The sequence below is a fragment of the Apostichopus japonicus genome, chromosome 3 (genome assembly GCF_037975245.1).
Source record: "Apostichopus japonicus isolate 1M-3 chromosome 3, ASM3797524v1, whole genome shotgun sequence".
In the NCBI taxonomy this organism is placed as follows: Eukaryota; Metazoa; Echinodermata; class Holothuroidea; order Aspidochirotida; family Stichopodidae; genus Apostichopus; species Apostichopus japonicus.
In genome coordinates, this window is record NC_092563.1 from 18,326,809 (window position 1) to 18,347,959 (window position 21,151).

The window sequence follows — 21,151 nt, forward strand, 5'->3', positions numbered from 1 at the left end:
TAGAAAGACTCCATCATTTAAAACTGATAGGATCATCTAAGGAATAAGTGTGCGACTGGGTTATCCCAAACATTCAGCAAAGAACTACTCAGTGTTTGTGTGTGTGTGGGGGGGGGGGGGGGGTTACTGCAACCTCTGCAGTGTGGTATGAACTTCTTAAAACACTTTTTATTGTGTTTGAGAAACGTTTCTTATTTTATAGAAAAGCCATATTTGAGTCCATTCTGGTGTTTGTTTTGTTGCCCAATAATTTCTGTATTTGATGAAACAACTTGCATCAATGTTAATTTGTTAAGAGCAAAAGACCTCCCATCCCTACTGTCTCCCCTCCCACCATCCTCTCACCTCCCCCTCTCCACCCTCCCCCCTCCATCCTCCCCTGCCAATTTTTTCTTATATGTCAACTTAATTAGTAGGATAAAAACACACCAAAGACAAACATTGAAAAACAAAACACAAAATTCATGTTTTACAGAAAGGTTTATTTTCTACAAGACTGAAAGAAATTGAACTAAATGAAATGTAGAATATGTATTTTACTCTCATGTGCTGATCTGTCGTTAGATTCTTCCAATATCAAAGGTATGTGGCCATCTTTTGTTTTGAAGATGTGCCTGGCAACAAAGTGGGAGGGGCTGGTTAGTGGTCAACTTCCAGGCCTCCACTTCCCCCCCCCCTGCCATCACTAGTTGTTTATTCAAGTAATGCCAGTTAATATTTTACTAGTAGATCATCCCTTTTGGTAACTTGATATCCAGGCTCGATACTAAATATCTTGTTTGCTGATACACATTTGCAAAATGTATGGAATAAGACATTAAAAATAACATATAGAGTACTATTTTATTTCAGTACTAAAATCAATGCAGTTGTTTTTGTCATAACATTACAGTAACACAGTAATTTCTATATCGTGAAACCTTGAAAGACATATATGAAGCAATACACATATGTCTGTGCGGACTTGGTATCCTAAATGACCAAAATGATTTACTTTTTTTATCTTTTTGATTCATACTTTAATGATTTACTCTTTTATACACAATTGTGTTTAGCTATCACATATCTAATATCAGTTAGCATGCATGATAGGGTGTATATGTAATACACAATACACCAATATTGGCACCATAGACAGAGACACAAGAATGACACCAGAGACACCAACAACAACACCAATGACACCAGAAAAACCAACAGTGGCATTCAAAGACACCAAGAATGACATCAGAGACCAATCATGATATCAGAGACACCAATAATGGCACCAAGGACACCAACAATGGCACCAGTGACACGACACACATTGGCACCTTTTATATACCGGCATTGACACTCGAGGACCAATAATGACATCAGAGATACCACCAAAGGCACCAGAGAAAACTAACAAATCTTTAAAGAGGCTTGATTAATTTGACACAAAACAATTTGTTTTCATAAACTTCATGTTCCACAAGTTTATTGTGACCAAATTATTTCCATATAACAAATTTTTTACCGTTCCATAATCTTTCACTAATTGGCTCAAACAAAATGTATTTCTCACAAACTTTCACAAAATCCATTTTAAAAATAACTTTGTAAATGTTAACAGAGTAATGCATTATTTCACCCAAACATTAAACATTGATTTACATTTGTGACAAATATAGGCTATGATTGCAACGGGCTAATTAGGTTGACATGCAAAGTTAATGTTATAACATTTTCATGCGAAGATGATATATTACCGATGAAGAACAGGAGGGTGTACACTCTTCATTCTGAAATACTCTTCCACTTGTTGAGGAAGCTCCGCTAAAACACATCTGGCTAACTCTGCTGGGTCCGCCTGGGGTTAGTGTTAGAAATAATGGCAACAATTATAAATTCACTCGGATTGAAAACCCAAGAACTCCCTCCCCTTTCCACACCCTCAGCTCATTGGGGTTAGTGTTAGAAATAATGGCAACAATTATAAATTCACTCGGATTGAAAACCCAAGAACTCCCTCCCTCCCCTCTCCACACCCTCAGCTCATTTGGGATTAGTGTTAGAAATAATGGCAACAATTATAAATTCACTCGGATTGAAAACCCAAAGAAATCCCTCTATCTCTCCCCTCACCCTCAGCTCCTCTTGCACCAAAGTGGAAGCTATCCATCAACATAGCATTTGATTACACATCCTTGAACTAATAAATTGTCAGTGCATATTGGTTTCAGCCATAAAAAAATGAGAGACTTTTCAAGTTCATGTATGAATGGTGAAGAATTTATGGTGCCGGAAACTTAGGATCACCATGGCAACACAGAGGTCCATACATTAATGCTATGACAGCTATGGACATCACACAAATATACTCCCACTTTTTGAAAGTGGTTTTGATGTCTGTTGGTAAGGTTTTAGAAATTGTGGCCATTTTAGAATATATACACATCTAGCAGTTCTGGGATCACAGCCATGGCAGCTTCCTGAATAAAACACCTTGTAAATCATGAGTTTTAACTCGTAAAATATCATAAACATATTTATTTGTATTGTTTTATCATTTATTAATTTATGATACAGTAATTTATGATTTATTAATTAATGATCAGACTGTCATTATCAGATAAAAATTGAGTGATATGAGCTGACAACTAATTAAACCATGTGTTAGGCTAATGCAGTGTTGTAACCAGTTATGACCGGAGTCCGTAAACTTCAAAAGTGAAGTGAGTTGAACAAGTTTGTCCACTTTCTCCCCCCTATAGAGACAATACAGTGACCCGATGACTTGACAGTGGTATTAAACTCAAATGGAATCCACCTCACAGTTAACTCATTCAGTACCATGGTAGGCTAAGAGGCCTACATTGTTAACCTAAATATTGAGCATACTGTCGTGTAGAAGCTTGTTAAGTTGTGATACTCCAGAGATGCGGTATGGTTGTTATATTGACAACTATCCAGGTAAAAGCAACAAAGGAAATTACTTGGTAGAACAGTTGTAGATTTGAGGAGAGAGGTGGGGGCATTGGAGTGGGGGAATGGGGGGGGGGTGTTGGTGGATGATCGCTCTGACAGAATTTGCTATACATCTTAACTACTTTAATTGTTAGTTTCCATCTCAGAATGGTAAAGTTTTTTTTCTGGGTCATAAGTTTGAATGTAATACCTGAAAATACAAGAAAAGAATGGATTTGACATTAAGTTCTATTATTTGCAATATTATTGGAGACGGAACAAAAAGGAGAAGGAGATACGCTGTTTCAGTGATACTGGTAGATAGCCCCTCCAAAGTCTCCTGCATGTTGGGCTCGATCTGCTACTGTTACTGAAAATAACATTTCTCTGTTAAGCCTGCACCTCTCTATGAAAATCAGAAATTTTACTGGATTTGCTTTTTGCCCAAGATAGCATCGTCCACAACTTTAAAATGACCAGAAAGTCTTTCGCAGACGTCAAAATGTTCAATACATGCATATTAATATTTTCAAGCAACATCTATAGTTAACCTTTTTAAGGAAACAATTACATATGAACGATTTTAAACACTTTTAAAAAATTGATATATTCACTTGGTTCTGCTCATTACTGAACATACCAATATCACCTGAAAACTTGCACATTAAATACGTAGAGTTGCAAAACAAAAATATATAGATATGAAACGAAGAAAATAATATCCTTGTTGGGAACAAAAGTTATTATAACATACTTTTACAAATATATTAAATAGCAAGAAATATGCATATATCCTCCTGAACCTCCCTGCACTAATTTACGCATAGAAACGCATAAAACAGATTATAACGCATAAAAATGCAGCTTTTTGCATCAATTTTGTTCAATTTTACCGATACTACTCTCTTCTTATCACTTATAACAAAACAGTTCACTTAACTTTACTACTCAAGTCTCAATCCCATATTTTGGATACAAACTTTTTTTTTGTAAAATCAAAATTATCAATTACTCCGTAATTATCAAATATTCATTTCGAAGAGAGGTTACAAAGATATTTGTCTCAGTTTTTAATAAGCTGCGATCTTATAGTGGGTAGTAATCAATTTTCGGAGAGTTTTTCCGGAATAAAATTGTCTGAAAATTGGCCAAAAAATGGACACAACTACATTCCGATGGTTTATGATACAAAGTGACTGACTCTTTGTAATTACTGTTAAGTTCTCCCAAACTACCAAACCATGAATTTAAAGCTTCATCTATTGTAATTTAACCTTACCATAACTCTGTTAAAATTTCACATCAACCCCACCACTGGCCTCTACTTGTGCCCCCCAAAAAATACATACATGAAAAACATTTAAAAACCAACTGATATAAAAGTATTGTTTAAAACTTAATCTATTTCATAGAAAAAAAAATGAAGCCAAAAAATAGCGAGAAAAAAATGGCAAACCAGAAGGCCAGTTGTTTGTTGATTTGGTTTTCACACAAACAAGGTTATGGGGTGGCGTGAAAAAAAATAAATGAAACGAAACAAAACATGGGGGAAAAAAAGGTTTTACACAGATCGGATGACACTTGTTACACACGATTATCAAAACATTTTGTACTACAGACGTTTCTACGAAGCAGCAGCGGGTTGGAATTTGGGAGGCAACAAATTCTTTCCGTTGAAGAAGGCTTCAACTTGCTGGGGGATCTCAGCCAGCACTGCCTTTGTCAAATGGTACGGTGAAGTCTGCGAAGGACGACCACAAATATGCATGGAAACAAAGAAGAAAACAACAACATTGATAAATTAGCCTAAATCACAGCAAAACCACCCATTCTCGTGATCAATAACAAACTCTGATGATGATTGACTGACAGCAGAGACTGAGAGGAAGGATGGGGGAGGGATGGGGGAGGGGGTGGGGGGATGGATGAGGATGGCAGTGCTTGAGAGGGGGAGGGAACAAAATAAGGGAGAATCACGTAGACTAAAAATTTCCTTGATTTAAAGTCAAAAACGTTCATTATTTTTGCAAAGGATAATATTAAAAATCAAATGGATTCATACATTTCCTTGATATGAAACCTTTCATTATTTACAAAGAAACAAAATGTTTATTGTTTGTATTCTCCAAATTCAATTTTTATCCTTTTGTGGGGAATTGATATTACATTTGAATATCGAAAAGGAGGGGGGAGGGGGGGGGGCATTTTGTGTCGGTATCCGTACCCTGCAATCTTTGCTGTCAGTAATTATAATCCAAATATCCACTGCAAATAAATTCACACTGATTAAATGACAAAACTAGACTAACCATGGAAGTATGCCATCGAAAAACATTTGACCGTCACTTACGTTGATAAGTTGCATATAATTAACGATTGGCAAGTACTGGATGCATCACACACATAAATTGTTTTAATCATTGAATTAAGGTTGTATGAGAACTCAATGATACTCTTTTTTAGGCTGGTATACACACCGACGTGTTAATAATTACCGAGTATGGTTATGAAATGCGCTAATTAATATTACTATTATTTATAGCCTTCTTTATTCAATCAGCCATGATTGATTAATATACATAATTATTTTGGATGGTATACAAAACTTTTTCAGTATTATTTAGAGAGGTGGGTATATGAACCAAAACTTAATCATCATAAATTTGTTGGTGATATGGTATCGTTGTCAGTGACAATTAAGAACCCATCAATTATTGCAGTTTACTAAGAACTGAATAGAAAATATATTTGCGTATGACAAAGTTGCATATATTTAGATTCAATATAAGTCGGTTGCATTTTCATTTCTGAAACATTCAATCATATTTTTGATCGTCGCAATATTCAGTAGAGTTACAACTTTATTTATTTATTTTTTATATATCTCAGGACTTAACTACCCACACAAGAAGGCTAATTTGTTAGAATTATTTTCTCCATATCATTAACCAGGATATATTTGTTGGAAGCAAATTTCAAACCCCTGTCTTCAAACAGAAATTTGTTGGAGATAATTGTACAGCACCCACCCTTCCTTCATTACATTAACTATAACAAAGAAAATTAGTGTTATCACCAAAACAAAGTAACTAAGGCATGAAAAAATTAAAACTAATACATTTTGGTACATTTTGTACCTCTTTGGTATTGTTATTTTTGGTATATCTCTTTCTTAGTGTGGTTGTACATTGCCTTTGGAAAGAGAGCATTACCTATGAAATGGGGTGAGGGTTTGATGTTTAAATTCAGTACATTGAATAAAGTATACAACATATGGTTTTATGACAATCAGGAGGGTGGGGGGGGGCAGAGAAAAACTAGTTTTGCAAGATACTATGAAACAGAAAATTTTTATTAAGAATTTTTAAGAATATTTTAAAATTTGCAAAAGTCTAGTCAAAACTCATGTTTATTAATTAATTCATTTGCATAATAATAAATCCAGTTGGTAAAAGAGCTGATATGGATTGAAAACTGTATTATGAATTTATTTTTCAATAAATCGTTTAATAGGTTTTTCAAAAAGGTTTTGATAATGTAAAATATCAAGATCAAGATGTCGACACCATCAAGATTGGCATCAAAATGCTTTGTGATGAGAAAAAATGGAACAACAGACTACGGATATATACTCTACTGGTTGCATGCTGACGACAAAGGAAGGAAATCCCATTATTGACAGTAATCAGTGGAACATGCATAGTAACCATCACCATGGTTACAGAAACCATCAAAAAACAATATGTCTACTAAGATAGCGACTGGACATTGCAAAGGAAGAAGAAAGAAAAACGACAAACATTAAAGGGAAACACAAGAAGAATTTAAAACCATTTGTTGAATTGATTGGTCATGAATTCTTCCAATAAGATTTACCCATTTTTGGAGTGAATTTAAAATCTGGCATCAATCCAGGACCGTTGACTGTTGGCTTATCGTCTGCATGCTCTGTATATTCTTTAAATCTGTACTTATCGTTGGTGTACCTTTGCCTTCTAGACATCTGGTATTCAAACATTTTTGCTTTTAAAACCCAACTCTCACCTTGATCATCTTGGTTATCCTTGAGTCGTGGACGATGTTATGGAACTGAGGAAGGGGTCTAAAGCAATGAGGTATATCCCCCTTCCCTTTTACAATTTGTTTTCACATGGTTTCACAATGTGCTTTAGTTGGAAAAAGGTGTTATATATTGCTTAACTTTTGAAGCAATTTATGTTCATGATTTTTTCCAGGGTTTTGTTTTTTTTCTCACAAATATTTGGCAATTTTTTCATCCTTCACGATTTTTTAAAATATTATTTGGGGTGATCCTCCAGAATAATTTGGTGACCCCTAAAACCAAAGGAGGCCTGATTGATCCTCATTTGAATACCAGGGTTGTTGACAAAGGGGGAAGGGACCTTCAGGAAACAACTCTCTAAACACAGAATCATGTTAAAACTTTTACTTAGGGTTACTTAGGACTTAGGGACTTAGGCTAAATTTCCAATGATGACACGGCAGTTTTATAAATATGATTGGTAACATCTGCTATAACATTGGTGCTAGTTTTTTCATACTAAATTCTGAGACAAATTTTTTAGCATACACAATATGGGCCTAAACACTCTACTTATGATGTCTTTATGTCATGGAAAATTCTTTTATTGGCCCACCCTCCTTTGCCCCTCCCATCCCACACAGAAAATAATTTAGTTTGAATTCCCAATTTTTTTGATGACACAAAATATATGTTACCTATTTTCATTTTAAACTTCCTAAATATGCCCCCCACCCCTCCCTCCCTCTATGTGCATCCTAAAAATCTGAGCTTTGGCCATTTGCTGGGAGCTGCATGTATTTCTATGGGCATGTCCCCCAAACACACAGACACACACGCACACACACAAAGACCCTTTATAACTCTCGAACTCTATAAACTAAGGGTTGGAGGTCATTTTATAATTCTATCACAAAATATGGAATACATAATACTTATGGAAGACGATGCCAGATTACAGAAATGTAAATTATGGATACTTTTACAAAGTGTAGATGTTTTCCTCTATGAAAAATGAAAGGGAAGGAAAAAAGAATATAGAAGATACACTTTGCTCGTACAAAAATATTCCTTTCGAAAATGCCAAAAGACAAAACAGGGTACATTTGATGTTGTAAATTTTAAACATATGTTAAATAACTAGTTATTTTTTTCTGCATTTTTCATCATTGGTAAAGGAAACTTTAAAACCTAAAGTAGAAACATCAAGTGCTGGTTGGCATCTGTATAAAACTTTAACTTTTAAGTTTCATGTGAACTTTAATCGAGGACAAAGCTTTAAACCTTTAAGTTGATTTGCATAAATGTGACAGTCTATGTAACGATGCGCTCGTGGAATATAATTTCTTTTACATTCTGTCTGTGGGGTTCGAACGGATTAAACGACATCAAAGAATGACGTTGAAGTTTCATCAATGAAAAAAACATCTAATGTACCCCTTTAATGGTATAGAAAAAATGATATTAATAAATAAGAAAGATGGGTGAGAAATATGATTGATAGTATCAATAAAGAATGTTAATTTAAATATCAAAGAAATGACCAATGATGCATAAGATGACATGAAAAGTTATAAACACAGATGTAGTCGTCTTTCCAACAGGCATAAATGATGACAAACATGATCAGAAAAAGTAAGTATAATGAAAAATAATCATAATCATAAAAAAATACAAAAAAAAGCTTAAAATAGAAAGAGAGAAGATTGAATAATATGAGTACAAATATTGAAAGAATGAATTCATCCCTGTGTGCAGACATGCACTGACGACCTTGATGATTGGTTAATCTACTATTTATTGCTTAATGAATATTCATCATTTAAGTAATAGTTAATCATCTATAGGTGTTTTCCATACACACATGGTGCTATACAACTTTGTAGATGTATAGCAAAACTATTATTAACAGCATGAAGGAAGAATAAGTGTTTATTATTGTTCTCCTCAGAGAACCAAGAGGGAATTAAGAATACCTCAAACGTGAGCATTTCACGTCAAACGCTTCCAGTGGTAAACCATGTGAAACATTTCACATTTGTTACCCATTTTCTTGTAGCAATGTTCTTAAAGTTGAATGATGTATAATTTCAAGGCAAGTCAACTAGCCCTGACAAGAATAATTCATATCTGAGTTATGATCATTTAAGACATCAGACTATTTCAAGGATGACGATGTTAGCTATACGTGTTATTGAACTGTATTCATCACACAAAGGCCCTGTTTGTTCTTTTGAACAGGATTCTGGTAAGAGTGACTTCCATGTAATGACATGAATACAATAAATAGAAAATAAAACATTACTTTTGCCGCAAATGAAATGAGAAAAAGGTACATAACATAATGGAAAATACATACCACCGTAACCATAGCAACCCTAAAAATAATTTTCCTTCAGCATGCTTCACCTCAATGAAAATGGTTACAAAAATTGTTCAGAATGTTGAACATTGGAGGAGCTTAAAAATTTTGCCAGCCAAAATTTATGTAAAATTCTTCTTCTTTTTGACAAGTCTCTTTACAAGCTTGTAGCGTTTTTCCCATTGTACCTGCCAAACACCCAATTGGCCTTATAGTAAAATGCAATGAAACCCTTGTATGTGTTGTGAAATGAACTGTGTAGAGGTGTGTTGCAATGCAGGTGCGTTTTCCTGATAATTACTTACAGCTTCAGCTTCTGGACTCTAAAGCAATGAAATAAAATGTTGTTATGTGCTGATGAAAGCCAAAAAATAAAAACAATAATAAAAAAATTAGCAAAATGAAATGGAAAAAGAACAAAAGGAAGAAACAATAGACTGCATTCTTGGGCACTATTTTCATTTGAAAAGGAAATTCCTTTTTTTTTCTTCTTTTATTCCCTTTTAATTCCTTTTAAATTTGAAATTGAGATTTTTGGTCTGTTTTACTTTTTTGCACTTACTCAAAGTTTACAATTTAAAAATTGTAGATTCATTTACCAGTTGGACGTAATAGTACTCCACTAGCAATAAGAAATAAAATTATAATCATGGAATGATGAAAGCAAAAACATGAAAAAGGAAGAGAAAGTAAAAAAAATAAAAAATAGATTGCTTTCTTTTGATAAAACTTAAAGAAAAAGGAAATTCCCTTTTTCTTTGTTTCAAGCTGCAAATTTTCAATTTGACCCTTCAGAGTTTGGTATCTGTTTTACTTTTGTGCACTTAAAAAAATGAAAGTTCACAATTAAAAATGTTACACTGATCATAATGATTCATTCAAATATCTTGGAAAACTATTCAAAACATTCTCCAAATTCATTTCTGCAAGAAAAAAAAAAAAGAGAAAAAATCAACCCCCTACAAACAATAAATAATAGTTCCTCTCATTTTTAATACAATAATCACAAAGTAGTGATTATTTGGACCCAAATGAGAGGCAACAAAGACGAATAAAATCTTCCTCCGACTTACCCCTTTGAAATCTCGGAATGGTACAAACTGCACGATATCTCTGGCAGCAGCTTCTCCGTTCGGGGATCTTAGTTTCCCGTCGTCTCCGTCCAACATCCTCATGTCGGTGAAATCGGCCGTTCCGACCCCAACGATAATGATGGACATGGGAAGATGGGACGCCCTCACTATAGCATCCCTGGTCTCGTACATGTCCGTGAGGACACCGTCGGTTAGCAGGAGTAGGATAAAGTATTGCTACGAGCGAGATGAGAAGATAAGTTAAAATGTTGGAACAATTTTACACGTGTGAACATTTTTGCGACTCTTCAAGAGATGGAATAAAGCTTAATTCAATGATTCATAAATTTCTTCAGCATTTTTTCCATATTTATTATTCGAACCCAACCTTTTCAAATCTCCAGTGCGTGTTGGTGTCCAATGTCCATCAATCTCTGACCCTTGACATTGTAGTTTAACTGCTGAATAAATTTGGTTATTAAAACTTCGGCAGAGAAACTGTTAGTATCACTTGTTGATATTGACCGAAGCAAGAGTAAATCGCAAACGAGCTTCATGGAGCAAACTTCATATCGAAACAAAGAAATCTTATAATAACTAAGTCAATTGTTTACTCAGATTATAATATTTAATATACCTATAAAATATTGCATCTTTACCAACATAAATTACCTATAATTATCTTATAACTAATACTATACTAGTCGTTTCATTAGTTGGGTAATGTCATCTTTTGAAACTAATCATGGTCCAAGCGATGCAGGGTTTAAGCGATCAAAAGACCCAAGCATTGGCTTCAAAATTAACTACTTTCGCAGAACAATTTCCATTCTGTTTTCTGCATTTCTCCTTGTACTGCAATCGATATCGCAACTTCGTTTATTAAAAGCTGCAACAGGCATGACAAGATTTATATATTTGAAGAGCATAACACTGTAACACATTAGATCATAACTTTTAATTGTTTTTCCCCCAGACCCCTCTCTCTGTATTTTATTCTGATGTCAGTATGACATGTTTTTTTTAATTGTAAACAGTACTCCACTATGAATCTGTAAGGAATTATTTATCTATTCTATGATATATAATGTTATTTCTGGTATAATTGATTTTGTGCAAATGAACTTACAATACTGATTTAAACCCTTGTGGAATGTGTGTGTGAATGTGATATGCCATAAACTGTGTTATGCTGTAAAAATACAAATGAATTTTATTTAAATTGGCAAAGTCCTATGATTGTGTGGGCGAGTGTGTGTGTGGGCGAGTGTGGGTTGGTGGTTGTGTGTGTGATGTGCTGTTAACTGTGATGCGTTGTAAAATATGCGACGTCCTTCAAATATTTGGCTGGCTATTTATCGGAAGGTTAAACATGTTAAAGGGAGGAAGCAACCTCGAACAGCATAAATGCAAAAGTTTTCACTTATTAACAAACAGATAGCTTAAACAAACCACTCGCACGTTGACGACATCTTATACTCTTGTATGTTAGGTATTGCTTTATCGCTATCAGCTAGTAAAAAAACATGGGGGGGGGGGGGGGATTGTTCACCTTTAATAGTTAATGATCAGAAATTAACACCTGCCATAGCAACCGTTCTTTCTTAGTTACCAAGCACTGGACTTTGATGAGACAGCTGTCCAATTCATCCTGCATTTCCTGCCTCCAGTCACCAATATTTTTAACCAATCGTATCAGTGCCTATCGCTAATTACTTCCAATCTTTGCTGCGTATGCGTGGCGGTTTCGACCCGAATGTCTCAGGGGGGGGGGCAAAGAGGTCGATAATTTAGGGCCGGACTCTACACCCCGGGGGGTAACTTACCGACGCTTTGTTCTGGTTTAAAGCCTCCGATGCAAACTTTGCCACGTGACTGATGATGGGGGCGACGTTTGTGGGGCCCCATAGGGTGACCTGGCGCAAACAGGCTTGGTACGCAGCTACAACGCCAGCAACACCTGTTTGAATGAGTAAAGGTTTGCAAAGACACAAGATCAATCTTGGCGGTGAAGACTGGTTAATAATGAATTCATGAACATATAATGGTAAACAAAATGTTGATTGGTTAAATGCTTAATGTTTAATTAGCAGGGGCAATCAGATAAAAACGATAGTTTAATACAGCTAGTTGAGGTTTTCTGATGTTATCAGCACAATATCCCTATTACCACAAGATCAACTAAAGTTAAATGTTCTGTAAAAACCAGATGGAATATTTTCTTAAACCCCTTCTTCCCTCCTTGCCCCTATCCCTCTTTGCCCCTCCCCCCTCCCCCAAGTTGATGTTTCCTACTTAAATCATGCAACAATACTGCTATTGCCACAATATTAACCACATTGAAATGTTCTGTGTTGAGCCCTATAAGAAATTTCCCTTTCTTCCACCTTCTACCCTCACTGCAGGCCTGTCAGGCCTGCCCATCGGGTGAAATGGGTAACAATTTTCTCAAATAGACAAACTCGTTCAATTTTTGTGTAATCTTTATTCTATAACTAATTTGGCCAATAAAGTTGATATATATCATAATCTTTTGCATTGCATTATATTGTGAGAAAATCTGCATCATGTCTTGTGTGAAATACTAAAGCTTCCATACAAAATCGGTCACTTGGGTTGTAGAATGTAGGACCTCACCTGAACAGAACGGATTATTAGCGTTGAAGTTGATTGCAAATTCGTGAGAAATCTCGTTATTTGGAGGAATTTTGGCTCCAAAGCCCAAGGCAGGGAAGAGCTTGTCACTATGGTGAAGGGAAGAGAAAAATAGAATTAAAAAAAACAAGAAAAGTTATAACAGAAAGGAAACGAATGAAAATAGAAAAGCAAGTTCAAAACAGGAAATAGGACTTCTGAGGAAGCATAAATGGGTGAAGTTTAAAATGCTCGGAAGATACAAAGCATCTCTTGAGACTTTGAGACCGGCGCGGAGGGAATTAAGACGTCGTCTGAGAACGTTTTCATACGTTCGTCTGGAATCGACACATCTTTAAGACTCTGTTTACTCTGCTGTGGTTCTCCTGTTGGTACCATAGACCCAATCAGTTGATTGGTATTTGCACAGACAGAAAGATATCGACGAGCAAGTTGTCCTGCCCGACTTTTTAAGAACATTTTGACGTCAGAGATTCGGTTGTGGCAGACTAGACGAGGTGTTTGTGATGCTTTTATTATATATGTCAGCAAAAGAGAGGAATGAAGGGAAGAAAGAATTAACGGGGATAGGATGATGTGTATTACAATATGCCTAATTCATGAGTGCGAGGTATGTTTGAAAAAACTAGGCCACAGGGACTGAAATCAGAAAGAAAGTAAAGATAATGAAAATGCATCGTATGGGACTCTTGAGGCTTAGGCTGTCAAAGTTTGTAGATGATGAAGTATTAAGGGTAGATTATAAGAGGAAAAAGTTTTTCTTCTTGATTGAAAATGTTCTCATGTTGACTTTTTCTTAATCTTTTTGCAAACTTCATTTCCTTTCATGAGCTTGGTTTGGACTTTGACCAAACCCCTCAGTCCAAATGTCTGAGAACATTTACGTTCCAAGGATCCCAGTGAATCAGTTTCCTTGGTAACTAAGGGACCGTGTACAAAACAGAGAGCTGCAGCGGCTGCAAAAGCCGCTGCAGCAAAGCTGAATGAATAAAATAAAATAGAGCTTATCGCTGCAGATAAACAGTTTCCTACTATGTGAAAGACCGGTATACCTATTAATGTGTTGCATCCTACCCAGCCTGGCTGCAGAATTCTGCAGTCCTCTCAGCACCCTACTTATGACACAGTGCCTAATATCCAAGTATCCAAGATATTAGGCATCCAAACTACTATGTTTCCAAGATATGAAGTATACAGGATACCAAGTAACTAAGATATCAAGTACCCAAGATATCAAGTATCCATGCAAGATGCAGACCTACTGTACTTGGTTGATTATGAAATGTCCTTTAACCGAGCTTGTAAACCTTGTATGATCTCATTCTCAACCCTCCCCCACCCTCCCCTCACCCCACGGTAGCAGTATTATTAATAGTTATCAAATAACAAGTTTTATAGTGGGTTTATATACCTGTCATAATCTTGAATGACCTCACCCACACCTACTATAGCTTGTGTGTACTCATTGGGTGCTGAATCACTGATGAAATGGAGTGATGTGGCTTCTTGAGGGTCACCGTTCGAACCTGTGAAATCGATACCAACCTGCAAGGGTGGAGAAAAGAGAAAAAGAAAAGTTACAAAGAATTTAATTGTCTACCAAATTTCAAATAATTGAAAAGTGTCGCCAATGGTGATTTTTGGTATTGGTTAAGTAATATATAATCATACTTCCACCGATGTCGCATATGGGCCATCCTATTCAGAGGAAAAGACAAGAGGGGTGGGTGAGGAAGGGTGGGGAGAGAAGGTTTCCCTCATTTCAACATTTTCTTTACTATCCATCCCAATTTTTTTGCAGAATTAACATAAGAAGCTTAGTGTGTCCAAAAATAAAGGATATGCACGTCCATATTTGCACTGTGTAAATGAACCGTTCAAAATGGACAGCCATCTCAAAGGAACTCGATATGTTACAGAATCAGCACCCTTGAAAAGGGAGAGGTGTCTGAGAAGAAGAAGCATCAAAAACTATGCAACCCATGAGAAGCAAAAAATAACTTACTGTGAAATTAATCTGACAGCCACCTAGAATAAAGTCCAAGAATGTATAATGCCTTTTAACCTGCAAGAAAAATGAAATTTGAAAAAGAAAAAAAAAACAGTCGTGAAAGATTTACTCGGCTAAAACAAAGTAACAAGGACGATGTACAGGGCTCTCCAAAATATCGGTGGAGTGCACTGTCATGAATGGGACCTAAACCATGTGATCTGATCTGTTAACATCAAACATAAAGGTTCACACCTGACCCACCCCCCCCCCCAAAAAAATTACATTTTCTATGTGATAATTTTGATTTTTGGCCCCCTCTCCCGGCCAAAATTTAAACTAAAAATGAAAGCCCGTTTATAACAATTCTGGAACAACCAGCTGGTAAATAACATAAAAATTTTCGTGAACGGACGACAGTTTGATGCGAAGATACATTCACAATCTCGACGGGCAATAAGTCTGCTTTTTTCCACTTCTGTCTTTCTCAGGGCTTCATCGACTGTTAGATGCCCATCACGAAGGTGTATCTCGTCATCCACCGTCGTCGTGAATGCCGTACAAGAAAATATTCACCCAATCAATTTTAAATTCGAACATGTGAGAAAACATCTGCCCTAATTCTGCATGTTGCTGTGAAACTAATTAGTTATTGTATGGGGTCTCTATCTGGATGCCTGATGCGTTCACACCTATCCCAAAACGGTAATCTACTCCTCCGAACAAATCTTCTTGATTCCGCTCATTTTATGCTACGTTAGAGGTGCGAAGGAGTAAGTTCCCGAGAGGGATGGAAAACACGACATTTACATCGACAATAAAGAACAAAGAAAGAGAGAGGAAAGAAGAATAGAAGAGACAAATAAAACAAAAGAAAGCAATGAATGCTGACGTATACCAGAGCAGGCTTATACTGCCACAAAAAAAGCATTCTGACTTTCGTTTTGGAATATTAACACTTTTATGAAAGGAAGATAAAAGATGACCTTAAAAAAAAAATTAAAAAACAGAATCAGAGACAACTACAAACATACAGAGGAGTTAGGGGCAATTTCATTCACAAAAAAAGACATTTTATAGATGAAAAGAATTTTTTTTTTGTGAAGTACGTAAAGCAACCAATCATGTGTAGTTAATAGTTAATAAGAATTATCACTATTAAATTTGTTAAGCATTGGGACTTGTTACATGATATTGATGAATGCCTCAAAGGCAGCTGGAGGGGAGGGGGAAGGGAGAGGGGGTTTCTATTGAATGTGAGGATGAGTTTTTACTGGTGGAGGGGAGGGGATAGGAAAAGAAGGTATCTATAAACTGAAATATGGAGGTAACCCCCTGTACCAGCGAGTCCCCATCCGATATTCTTTCCAAATATTTCTCCTTAATTATTCTTACCTCGCAACTTGTGAGAAAAACTTTGCCTGAATTTTTGTAGTTTTTCTTCTTGGCTTTCTTCTTTGGATTAATACAATCCCATTCAATCTGGATGGACAAAAAATGGAGGAATAAAAATAATTGGGGGTTACAATATATATTTTAAGGATCTTTGTTGTTTTACAAAATTTTATATACTTCAATAGATTCTGAATACCAAAATATGGTAAATAAGATTAATGTTTTCATAAATTTTGAATAAAATAATATCATGATACGGAATATTATTTTTCAGATGCAAGATGTCCATAGGGTGAAGATGGGGAGTCTAAAGGTAGGGGAGGGGGATGGCATTGTACAAGTTCATATGTCTGCATCTCCTCTTTGATAAATATTAAGACTCATTGGTGGTAAACTTTTAGCCAAGTATCTGCAGAGTGGAAAATCCACTGTCTACATTACATCACCCTTTATCTTTAAGAGAACAATTATCTGGGGGGGGGGGGGGGCTAGGATAATGCTGATTCCAACTGCCCCTATTTTTCCTGAAAAAGCTACAGACTGTAAAATAATTTATTTTATTAGCAAGAATCTAGAGGGAAACTTTTACAATCTCTCCCCTTCCTCATTTTTATAAAAAAATAAAATAAATAATAAGCAGAACTTTAATAGTTTATACTACTACTAGGTATCTATAGATGCACTAGAAATTCCATGCCCCAACCCCCCCCCCCCCACTTCCCCCTTCTTTTCACTCTGTCTGTCCATACAAATAAGAAAGAAGAACACGACAGGATCTAAAATCATTCATCTTTTCCGGGAAGCAATCTACTGACAGAAACTGAAGTATCTATCTGTGAAGACATATATCACGCTGCATCTGAATAAACAACACAAATCTCATGAATATTCAATGCTTAATTGGCACAACCCTTAACGTTCTCACATTTTGGATTGAAAAAACCTAAATTATCTTCACCTTACTGTAGCTTGATGACTGTACGATATCTCTTTTCTTGCTTAAAATATTACTTGTGTGCAAAAACACCAAAATTCACCAAACTTACCATTTCTTTAGGGGGGGTTGTGGGGGATGGGGGGGAGGAGGGGAAGTTTATGACCATCTATTAAATGATTTACTTTGTTAATATAATTTTAGTATCCTTTAATACAAGCCACCAGCTGGCATAGTTCTTCTTCTCACTTTATACTGAAACTTTCAACTGTTAACAGTGAATATTGAATATTTGGCTGGTAACCTTTTAATAGTTGTGCTTTACAAAATTTAAGACAAAATTACTTACCTTGTAGGTGCCTTATACATTAACTACACAATACGAATACTGTATAATTACATGTTATAAGTAACATACTGATTTCATCCAATTATAAATATACTACATGTAAATAATTTGAGGTTACCATGATAAGTTTTTCCACACAATCTGGGGGATTTGGCATTAGTGATGATTGCGGGGTTTAACTACCAGAACACTGGCAGTTTAAAGACAGGGATGGGATATTGAGGGCCTCTCTCAGTGTTTTAGTGTGCTGTATCTCAAGGAATGCTATCAAATGGCCATGATTAGAACAAGTCGTTCACAAACAACTATTTTGTCCACGATGAAAGTCCAAATGCTAATTTACCAAATAGTGAAAGAAAATGCTTCTCTCGTGGATACAAAATTATTCAATGATCTGGCTTGCTTTTATCAGTGAGTGGTGAAGGAACTTTTCCTCCGTGGTTGTAAACAAGCACACTTTATGTTCAAGCTGTTTAAATGAGCAAAAGGGCCAAACAGGTTATTTAATTTAAATTATTCAGGGACATTTTGACAAATTCATTGATATAATCCTGGTACTGAACAAAAACTCCAAAGACACTCTACATCTGGAAATGGTACATGACAGTTCTACAATTGAGAAATTTTGAAATTTGGTTTTTATGTTTTATTTAAATGTTAGAATGAAATGTGTCTATATACGTGACCAACATAACATTAATGTAGAAGAATTCTTTGTAATTATATGATTGCTATTTTTCTGTTTCTGAAGACCTTTTTACCTCAGTCTCTGATTCCAAAAAACGGAGACCTTTTCCACAAATATTTTGTCTTCTTCCTTCTGCTCCTATAAGCTCCCAAACATATATATTTATATATTATCACATCTGCTGTATTGAAAATGCTATTGATTCCTGCAGTGCAATAGTATGAAATCAAAGATGGCCGACAGATTGTAATTCACAATGACTGGTTTTAATTTCTAATTGACAATTAGGTTTTATAGATGGATGGCTTGGGGCATTACGGGCTCTGGAAGAATTATGACAGCTATCTCTATCTCTCTCAAGGGAATTCCTTAAAGTTGAATGGTTAAACAAGATTCCTTTCTGGAATATATATGCACATATATATATGCACATATATATATGCACATATATATATGCACATATATATATATATATATATACAGATACATATTCATAAATATAGATTTGATAGATTTTCAATCCCACAAGAATTGTTGATTTAAGTCCCTAAACTACCAAATCTGAATGGCATTGCTACTAAAAAGGACTCCTTGTCTGGGCCGTTTCTTGTCTACGACTGTCTTCCATTAGGTATATATATATATTACATTGATGGGAAATTGCAGTGATAATATATATTTTGTGTGGGTAAATATTTTCAACTTCCATTATCGCCATAAATCTTCTCAAAGTGAGTTTCAAAAAAGCCATAAAACTGACATCCAATTAAAATAAATGGCAAAATGATAATGAAATTAGAGGGCCAGATATATGGTTACCAGGAAAAGAGACAAACTCATGCTCTTAAATTTAGCCTTAATTTAGCGAAGTAGTCTGGATAGAGACAGACGCTCGCTTATCTTGTTCACTTTACTGTTATCAGTTTATTGATTTGGTTGGTTATGGAGCTTGCATGTGCTTCATAGTCTTTTCTCTCCTTCATCACTTAACATTTTTTTCCCCAAAGTTTTCCCTTTCTGTTTAAAATGAGATATTTCAACCTCCAAAAGATGAAAGCACCCTTGGTGAATCATTGAATGAGAAACTGAAAAGTTAAAAGGTTTCATTTATGGGGGTGGGGTAGCAGATTAGGGGGAGGAGTCAGGGATTTGGGGAGCTGCAGGTATGTAATGGAGTATATGGGTGTGTTATAAAAGCTATACTTTCATCTCAACATCAATGAGAAATATTTATTGATGGCTTAAATTTTGAGTTCTAAACAGTCAAGCTAAATAAACCATTTTCCAAGGAAAATTAGTTCCTCCTGGTGGGAAGGAAGGCAGTGGGGGAGTGGGAGGGAGAATACCATGAGGTGGTTGAATACCAATATTTTGGAATTGTAAATGTCAGACTTTTTAATTTGGTCTAAAAGTATACCCAAGAGCAGAGTTGTAAATTTAGTTGGTATAATTAGATCGAAAACAACAAATTTTTTGTAGGATTTGTCCAAGAGTTTCCTGAAACCATACAGTGGGATCCTCAGGAAATATGAGATATTTGTTAACAATTAATGGTCTTTGATATTCATTTCTTGAAAATCTGTTTCTTTTATACCAAACAAACTTTTGACTACCCACCAAATGACTGATTAGTCTTATCAAGGCTTGGCAACCTGTTTCTTCGGCTACGAAGTGCACAAAGGCTGGGTGTGTCTAACAATTTCTGATATGCTTTTACAGTCACTGCACTAACCATACTTACTTACACCTGTAAACTCGGACAATTTAGAGAAAACCACAAATAATTACTCAAATCCATAGACGTGCATCACTGGCACCGAGAAAAATTAGGGCAAGCCCCAAACCAGCTTTTAAAACAAAATTTTACAGGGGCAAAATGAAAATAGATGAATTGATTTTTCTTGTCTCATTTCTTTATTCTACATTTATTATTGGTTGTTATGGAAACACATGTACAGACTGTGGAGTGCTATACGCTTGACCATGCTAATTGGACGATGAAAAAAGAAAAAAAAAACTCAAGCAGAAGTGTCCGTAAAATCAATACCATTCCAATTAGAAAAAAAAGGAAATTTTTCCCCTTGTTGCTTTGCTTTTATAAATTCTTATTTCCTGGGTAAAGACATATATTTCTCTACTCTCTTGGAATCTTCATATATTTGTATACATTTATCGATTGCTGGACGACAAAAATTTTACACCAATAAATACTGTTTGATGAAAATAAATACAAATGCCAAAAAAAAAAAAATCTTGACCATGTATGCATGACAAATCAGCTAGCCTAAGGCTAAAATTTGAACGGCAGAAAACATCACAAAAATATTTTGGAACTTTTTTTTGGAAATAATTTTTCTGTTGAACCCAACCTAACAGGTCAGTATTTACGTAGATATGAAATTTGAAATATCATGTTATAGTTGACATATGTACATATATCGTGAGTAAACTAGACGGTATTATGGGGACGTTTTAAAGGGACAGTCCAAATTTCTCCATTGTTGTCATCGTCATGTTGGGGTTCAAGGTTTCAACCGTGATCTTCGTAACAGATTAAAAGGATTGAGGCACAGGGTAAAAAAGAAGGGATCTGAGGGCTGCAGTATATCCATCAGCCAGGCTGGGTAGGATAAAACCAGTTTCACCCAATGGGGAAGGGAGCTGAGGGGGCTGCAGTATATTCATCAGCTAGGCTAAGCTGGGTAGGATATATTCATCAGCCAGGCTGGGTA

The 21,151-nt window shown here is 35.5% G+C and overlaps 1 protein-coding gene across 7 annotated transcripts in view; it reads right to left on the minus strand.

The window, feature by feature from the left end:
• Positions 1 to 21,151, minus strand: part of LOC139965308 (copine-3-like) — a 105,909-nt gene that overhangs the window by 3,756 nt on the left and 81,002 nt on the right. For 3 of the 7 annotated variants that reach the window (XM_071967531.1, XM_071967527.1, XM_071967530.1), the window contains 8 exons: positions 16,449 to 16,535; positions 15,069 to 15,128; positions 14,475 to 14,608; positions 13,046 to 13,152; positions 12,235 to 12,368; positions 10,409 to 10,645; positions 9,641 to 9,658; positions 466 to 4,672 (listed from right to left, as the gene is read on the minus strand). In XM_071967531.1, coding sequence (XP_071823632.1) covers positions 4,556 to 4,672; positions 9,641 to 9,658; positions 10,409 to 10,645; positions 12,235 to 12,368; positions 13,046 to 13,152; positions 14,475 to 14,608; positions 15,069 to 15,128; positions 16,449 to 16,535 — 894 coding nt within the window. In that variant the 3' untranslated portion in view covers positions 466 to 4,555. Of the gene's footprint in view, positions 1 to 465; positions 4,673 to 9,640; positions 9,659 to 10,408; positions 10,646 to 12,234; positions 12,369 to 13,045; positions 13,153 to 14,474; positions 14,609 to 15,068; positions 15,129 to 16,448; positions 16,536 to 21,151 lie in introns of those variants that run through there. The other 4 variants (XR_011792220.1, XM_071967529.1, XM_071967528.1 and 1 more) reach the window with 4 other exon arrangements.